This window comes from Vespula pensylvanica, chromosome 7 (assembly GCF_014466175.1).
Source record: "Vespula pensylvanica isolate Volc-1 chromosome 7, ASM1446617v1, whole genome shotgun sequence".
NCBI lineage: Eukaryota > Metazoa > Arthropoda > Insecta > Hymenoptera > Vespidae > Vespula > Vespula pensylvanica.
This window is the reverse complement of record NC_057691.1, coordinates 4,843,871-4,851,161: the sequence shown is the minus strand read 5'-3', so window position 1 is coordinate 4,851,161 and position 7,291 is coordinate 4,843,871. Positions and strand designations below refer to the sequence as shown.

The window sequence follows — 7,291 nt, the reverse complement described above, 5'->3', positions numbered from 1 at the left end:
TTTTTTTTTTTTTTTTTTTTTTTTCATTTATTTCTTAATATATAGAAATATTTATATCTTTAGGCATTTAAAACTCGACAAAAGCTTATATTTGCTAACTATTAATACGAAAATACACAAAACATCAAACAATTTGTTTTCAGTTTTAATAGATAATATAAAGGATTATTTCTCAACAACGAATTCGAATGAAAGGTATTTATGATCGTAGGTTATTTGGTACGAGGGATTAAGGTGATATATATATTTTATTCTGTTTAAATGCTTATATTTGCAATAATAATGGTGACAGTAAATTAAATAAAAATAAGAATAACATTTACTTTGTTATTGGATATGTATTAACAAACAAATTGTTAAAAAAAGAGTAGACGCTATATAAAAAATATTTATCGTATATAATTTGTACGTTTTAATTAAAATATTATAAAATATTTTGTTTAGGTAATCTAAGGAATCATGTGTTCACCCATACTAATGAGAGGCCATATAAATGTGAACTTTGTGGTAAAGGATTTAATCAAATGTCGAATTTAGTGTGTCATAAAGTCAAGGCACATGCGCATGCAGAAAAAATGCAATACACTTGTACAATTTGTGGTAAAGAATTCCCACGAAGATTTTCATTGAGATCGCACGAAGAATATAAACATGGTATTAAATATCGGCAACCAGTTGGTCCGCAGGCCGGACTCAATGATCAAAATATTATGAGAAAGTACGTATTAAATTAAAAAACGTTATACATAGAAATATTTATAAAAGTATAAAATGCATTCGAAAATTTTTTTTTAATATCTTATTTTATATATTTCAAACTCTTTCTTATATATATTTAATTCTATAGTAAAAATGTCAGAATAGTACAACTACCTGGCGAGGAAGGAAATCAGATGCCCGAGGTAGAGATAAAAGCATATTTTAGATTTATAAAAAAAAAATTAATAAAACAAATTGCTAACATATATCGAACGTTTATATATATTTTTATAGATCCTTTCTTCAACTGGTACTGAAGATCTGAGAACAACTGAGAAAAATAATTCTAATGGTACTAAAGATCTGGATAACATCAAATCTATACAGATACGTATGCCACTCGTAAATTCAGTCATTCAAAAAATAGAATCTGATGGAAAATCACGATTTGCTATTGATTCTGGATCTGAATCTCACCAAGGTATCTTCTATTTATTCTCATGCGTATAATAATAAAAAAATATAATACGTGGTTATTACTATATATAAGTTCACTTTCATTTGGATTCATTATAAAATGATAGGTCTATCTACGTCATTAGATGCTCAGTTTACATATTCCGAACACATTGGAGGTGAATCGCACCGCTCGTTTGATCCATCCACGATCTCTTCGGCCGATGAATGTAACGAATTATTGGATCTTGCTGCTCAAGGTGGGATACAATTTGTTCGTGCTACTGAAGATGGTCGTTACGAGGTAATTTTCAAATGTCCTAATTGATATTATTTTGTAAGAAATATAAATATTTGATAAAAATCTAATATCAGGTAATGACAAGTAACGAAGCTCGTGATCTTATGGTTCAAAATTCGCATGATATGGCAATTCTTAATAGCGAGGAATCGGATGCTATTAATGTTGTAAATTTACATAACAATAACGATATAATTATTGGTGATGCCGATAATCAGATTATGGTTTTAAATTCCAATTCCACACGAAAGCAGATACCAATGGATTCGATTGAGATATTAGAAGATAAAGATATCAGAATTTTAGAAAGCAAAAGTCTCGATGATCGTTTCATAGAAGGTCTTAACTTTTTACCGCAATCGAAAATTGATGACTTCATTCTTGGTTCTAAATCTTTAGGTATAGATCATAACGGTATTAATATTACGGAACACGACGACGAAGGTGAATTTATAATATTTTAAGTATTAAGTTTTATAATGTTTCATATTTATATATATTTATTACCGAAATTGTTTAATACGTTTATGTATTGTACAGGATTAGATGTAATTTCGAATCATCATGATTTTGCGAATATTCTTAACCATCGAAATGATATTGCTGCTTTATCGAGAGAAACAAGTGCCTCCTCATTATATAAGAATCATTCATCGACACCGATAATAAATAATACGTTGTCTTACCTTAAGGCTAATCAAAGTATATCAGAAGATATGACTATTATTAACAATTCTACCATACAAGATCATGCGGAATATGACACCAAAATGAAACTACCGATGGTCTTTGATGAAAATGATCACAGTACTGGAATCGTATCTCTCAATCATCCAGAGATTAAAATTCTTGATTCGGGAAATCAAGTTACGAAGGTAAGAAAGAGAAAGGAAATATGTTTAACTAATAGTAATTAAGAAATTTCTTTCATATAACATGTCGTTCCATAGGCCTTCGGAAATAACGAGACTTTATCTCCATTATCAAAAATTTATCCAAATTTTGGAGAAGTCAAGATTTTAGGACCGAAAAATCATGGTCAAGAATTAGTAACAACACAGTTTCAAGATATGAAAATGTTCTCTCCTTATGAGGATCTCTTAAAAAATTCAATAGCACCTTTAAATATGCGTGGTAATAGTCCGAATAATGTATGTAAAAAAGAAGTGAAAATTCTTGGAAAGAAATTAGGAACAGGTATCATCGGTGGTACCGAAGATGATAAAGTTATTAAATTACTGGATGATAAACGAAAACTGGTTAGTATTTTTTTAGATACGATCGATATATGTATAAATCTTATGATTATTTGTTCAAAGGTATTGGATAAACAAGATGTTTGCAATCATGTGGACAATGGATTGACTTCTCCATCATCAGTAGATAAACCCATTACGGAAAATGTTGATCAAAACTGCTTTTCGCTTCAAGTAAAACGCTATCAGAGCATACAATGCCATCAGAATTATGAAAAAGAAAACGTTCCTCCTAAATGTATAGGTTTGCAGTCCGCACGAGACTAAATTCATGAAATCAAAGAATCCTCTCATTGGTAAGGGTAGTTCACCGGACATCCACTTCAACGAAACGCGGGATACTTCCAACAACAACAACAATAACAATAACAATAACAGCAGCAGCAGCAGCAGTAACGATAGTTATACCAATTGTGTTCTTCCAGATTTGGACTCATGAAAAAGAGAAAAAAAGTTAATCTATTTTTCTATTGCGTTTGATAGTTCATTGATGTTTCGCGTCTGCTTCCATTACAATTGCATTACGATAAAGAATTACGATCATTTTTAAATATAAAAATTGCAGTTGTTTCCAGCTGGACAGAACAATTAATTATGAGCAAGAGAAACGATACTTCGTATAACGAACGAATAATTGCACATTTTCAAAAACTATAGAAGAACGACTCGATGAATATTAGATGTGGTTTCTAAATTGATTTCGCTTTGAAAAATAATCTTGCGTCGTCGCTGAAGATAAAACGAATTTATAATGTAATCTCTAATTATTAGCTAATACTCCTGTACATATTACAAAACTATATTTTTACAAGATATTAGTATATTCTTTTAACTTTAGTATAATATGATATTATGATTCCATCTTTTCGTAAAACGATGACGATAGTAATTGTTTTTACACTTTATATTAGTCTTTCTAAAAGCAAAACATCTGTTTATAGATAGGACTTCAAAGTAATAGTCACATTTACGCATAAAAGTTTTCGATATAATTACGTGCCTCACAATTGTTATAAAATATGTTTTAATTGGTAGTAAAATTTTAAGTAAAATTAAGTAAAATTAAACTATATGATATACACCACCACATACACAAATAAATGCATACATACACACACATACACACACGCATACACACATTGCACATATTTTAAAGTTTATATTTTTCACTTTTTAAATCTTTATCGATCTTTTATACTTCGCATACTTAAATTAGATCAATAGTATCTTTATTCATTTTTTAAAAAATAATTTATTTCCTTTATTCCTTGTGGTGGCTGTATTTAGGCAATGTCTTGCGTATCATTCGATAAATAATATATAACTTCGTGATAATTCTCTTAGCAATGGTTAGATTAAGTTAAATGGAAATAATTACATTTACTTTTAATCTCCAGAAAAAATAAATAAATAAGCATAGTAGTTACGATATAAGTATCTGATTAGAGAATACAATGATACGATAAGACTGTGAAAAGATTTTCATATTCGAGATACGTATAAAATTAGCTTTTATATTACACTTGTGCGCGTGTAAAAAATTACACTATAAAAGTTACAAAAAAAAAATACCCCGTTTGAATATTTTCTCGTTAAATTTTATTGTATGTAATTACCAAATAAAAAATTGAATAATGTTTCGCATTTGAATTTTGATATTGCACAATAAATTGTATTCAATTTTTTACAATAATATGTATATCGAAGTAAACATAAAAAAGTAATTTTATAAAAATATGTATTATGTTCTTCTTAATTCGAAATTGAAGTATTCGTATATTGCCGCGTTTTATTTAAAAATCGACCTCAATTCTTTTAAGTTAATAGCCAATGACAAGAACACGTTCTTTTTTATTAACCAATCATATAACACTAGTATATTAGGCGTATCGTATCGTGACGTGTACAGGGCTGTATCATCATATATTATTAAGATCACATGTGATTAATGCCACACCCACACTATAAAATACATTTCTAATTAAGGAATATAAGTAAGACAAAAATAAAAAATAAATGAACTATGCATATTCTTGCAAATGAATATACTTCTTAGTAATATATTTATATAAGTTTTTTCTCTAATGGGATTACTCACTAGATACTGCCATTCTTTAAATAAGTAGGAAACGATACTTTATTACTCATCGCCGGATAAAACACCGTCATATTGACGTGTTCCAACCTTCAGACTATCATTATACGTTTATACGGCGTAGGGGAAGCTTGGTAGTTTAAAGCAAAACTATTGGTAAAGTATATTACATTTTCATTTTTATCATATAAATTATATAAATAATAAAGTGAAATATATGTAATGTGTGTATGTGTGTAATTAAATTTAGATATTATTATGTCTCAACTAATTTTTTCAACAAAATATTTGACAAATGCCAAGGATGATTAATAAGTGGGCAGGGCACTATACTCATATAGATGTATTTCATGTTGGTAGCTAATTTTCTTTGAAATTGATATATTCAATTACTTTAGCATTTGAACTCTTTAAATAATGAGATATAGCTTATCTTATATGAAATACAAATTTATGTTATATATGGAAAAAGATATAAAATCATAACTTGTTAAAAGTATATGTATTAATAAAGTTAATTTGTTTTTAGTGCTATTTATAACTGCCCTACGATGTCTCAACAATATTATCCATTTAAGGTAAATGATAAACCATAGATTTTTTACTTCTTTTTTGTAAATTTTTTAATGACCTACTTTTTGCTTTCTATATACTTTTTTGTTTAGTCTCATTAAAAAAACTTATATTGATATTTTGTTTAAGGAATTTCGTTAATTTCTTAAAAATTTATTAAATAATTTGTTTAGTGCACACCTACAGTGTATCCTGCAGATCCATTTGATGCTAATGCAGATGCAGCTGTGCTTCGAAAAGCGATGAAAGGTTTTGGAACTGATGAGAGAGCTATTATTGATATATTAACTAGAAGAGGAATTGTTCAACGTTTAGAAATTGCAGAAGCTTATAAAACTTTATATGGAAAAGATTTAATAAGTGACCTTAAAAGTGAGCTTACAGGAAAATTAGAAGATGTAATAATTGCTCTTATGACACCTTTGCCACATTATTATGCGAAAGAATTGCATAATGCAGTAAGTGGATTAGGAACAGACGAAGAAGCAATTGTAGAAATTCTTTGTACTCTTAGTAATTATGGCATTCGCACAATTGCTGCATTTTATGAGAATTGTGAGTTATTTTTTTTATAGATTTATTATTTGTAATTAGATGATAAAGAAAATTTTAATTTCAATATATATTTTTTCAGTATATAGTAAAACTTTGGAAAGTGATTTAAAGGGAGATACTTCAGGTCATTTCAAAAGATTATTAGTATCTCTTGTTCAAGCTAATAGAGATGAGAATCAAGGAATAGATCATGATCAAGCAACTGCTGATGCTCAAGCACTTTATGAAGCTGGTATGAAAAAAAATCTTATTTAATTTATCTGATACATTGTATTTTATCTACAAATTTAACCTTTTTTTTTATCATAGGTGAAAAACAATGGGGTACTGATGAATCTCAATTTAATGCTATATTAATAACACGGAGTTATCAGCAATTGAGACAAACCTTTCTTGAATATGAAAAAATTGCTGGACATGACATAGAAGTTGCTATTAAAAAAGAATTTTCTGGAAGCATTGAAAAAGGACTCTTGGGAATAGGTTAGTATAATAATTTATTTTTCGAGTTAATTTATAAATATATGATTTTTTATTTCACTTGTTTTTTACTATTCTTCTTTTTATAGTGAAATGTGTGAAATCAAAAGTGGGTTTCTTTGCTGAACGTTTATATGATAGCATGCATGGTATTGGAACAAAAGACAAAACTTTAATTCGCATTATTGTATCAAGAAGTGAAATAGATTTAGGTGATATTAAGAAGGCATTTGAAGAAAGATATGGAAAAAGTTTGGAAAGTTGGATTGCTGTATGTATCATTTCTGTCTCTTTAAATTCATTGAATATCTTTAATATATATGTTTCATTGTATTTACAAGATTTAATATGTTTTAGGATGATACCTCTGGTGATTATAAAAAAGCTCTTTTGTCTTTAGTTTCTACTTAATTCTGATCATAATATTTAATGTATAAAGATTATAAACAGTATAAGTGAACTTTTATAGTGTATAGTAATATCAGTATAATATGCAATATTATCTGATATTCGAACTATGAATTTAGTTTAGAATCTCAATTTTTCTTAAAATGCAATTGTCATAACGAGGGTCTGATGTTTTGCTCATAGTAAAAGTTCCATATAGCTTATATATAAAAAAAAAGTTTAATTATGCATAAATTAATATTTTTTACACATTTTATATATTTTTATTATATACACTTATATATATTGTGCCTACATATATTGTCTAATAGAGAGATTTATTTTTGAGTAAATATTAAAATTGTTAACACATGAATAGAATAATTGTTATAATTAATGTACACTTTTAAATACTTCGCGTTTATTAAAAATACTACTAAAACACATATTTCTATATCCGTAAATGTACATGTCCTTTTTCTTTTTATG

General features: G+C 27.6%; 2 protein-coding genes across 5 annotated transcripts in view; both read left to right on the top strand.

The window, feature by feature from the left end:
- LOC122630601 (zinc finger protein 148-like) overlaps positions 1 to 3,525 on the top strand; it is a 6,903-nt gene extending 3,378 nt beyond the window's left edge. The window contains exons 8-17 of one of the 4 annotated variants that reach the window (XM_043815262.1): positions 445 to 718; positions 848 to 902; positions 994 to 1,180; positions 1,284 to 1,459; positions 1,531 to 1,900; positions 1,997 to 2,331; positions 2,407 to 2,715; positions 2,776 to 2,886; positions 2,957 to 3,165; positions 3,278 to 3,525. In XM_043815262.1, the coding sequence (XP_043671197.1) occupies positions 445 to 718; positions 848 to 902; positions 994 to 1,180; positions 1,284 to 1,459; positions 1,531 to 1,900; positions 1,997 to 2,331; positions 2,407 to 2,715; positions 2,776 to 2,886; positions 2,957 to 3,151 (2,012 nt within the window). In that variant the 3' untranslated portion in view covers positions 3,152 to 3,165; positions 3,278 to 3,525. Of the gene's footprint in view, positions 1 to 444; positions 719 to 847; positions 903 to 993; positions 1,181 to 1,283; positions 1,460 to 1,530; positions 1,901 to 1,996; positions 2,332 to 2,406; positions 2,716 to 2,775; positions 2,887 to 2,956 lie in introns of all 4 variants that reach the window. The other 3 variants (XM_043815264.1, XM_043815263.1, XM_043815261.1) reach the window with 3 other exon arrangements.
- Positions 3,526 to 4,786: 1,261 nt separating this feature from the next.
- On the top strand, positions 4,787 to 7,248 carry LOC122630792 (annexin B9). The gene is made up of 7 exons (XM_043815700.1): positions 4,787 to 4,963; positions 5,337 to 5,385; positions 5,554 to 5,935; positions 6,015 to 6,167; positions 6,245 to 6,418; positions 6,505 to 6,686; positions 6,773 to 7,248. Exons 2-7 carry the CDS (start codon positions 5,359 to 5,361, stop codon positions 6,824 to 6,826), a joined length of 972 nt encoding a protein of 323 aa, XP_043671635.1. The 5' UTR covers positions 4,787 to 4,963; positions 5,337 to 5,358; the 3' UTR covers positions 6,827 to 7,248.
- The last annotated feature ends 43 nt before the right edge of the window (positions 7,249 to 7,291 follow it).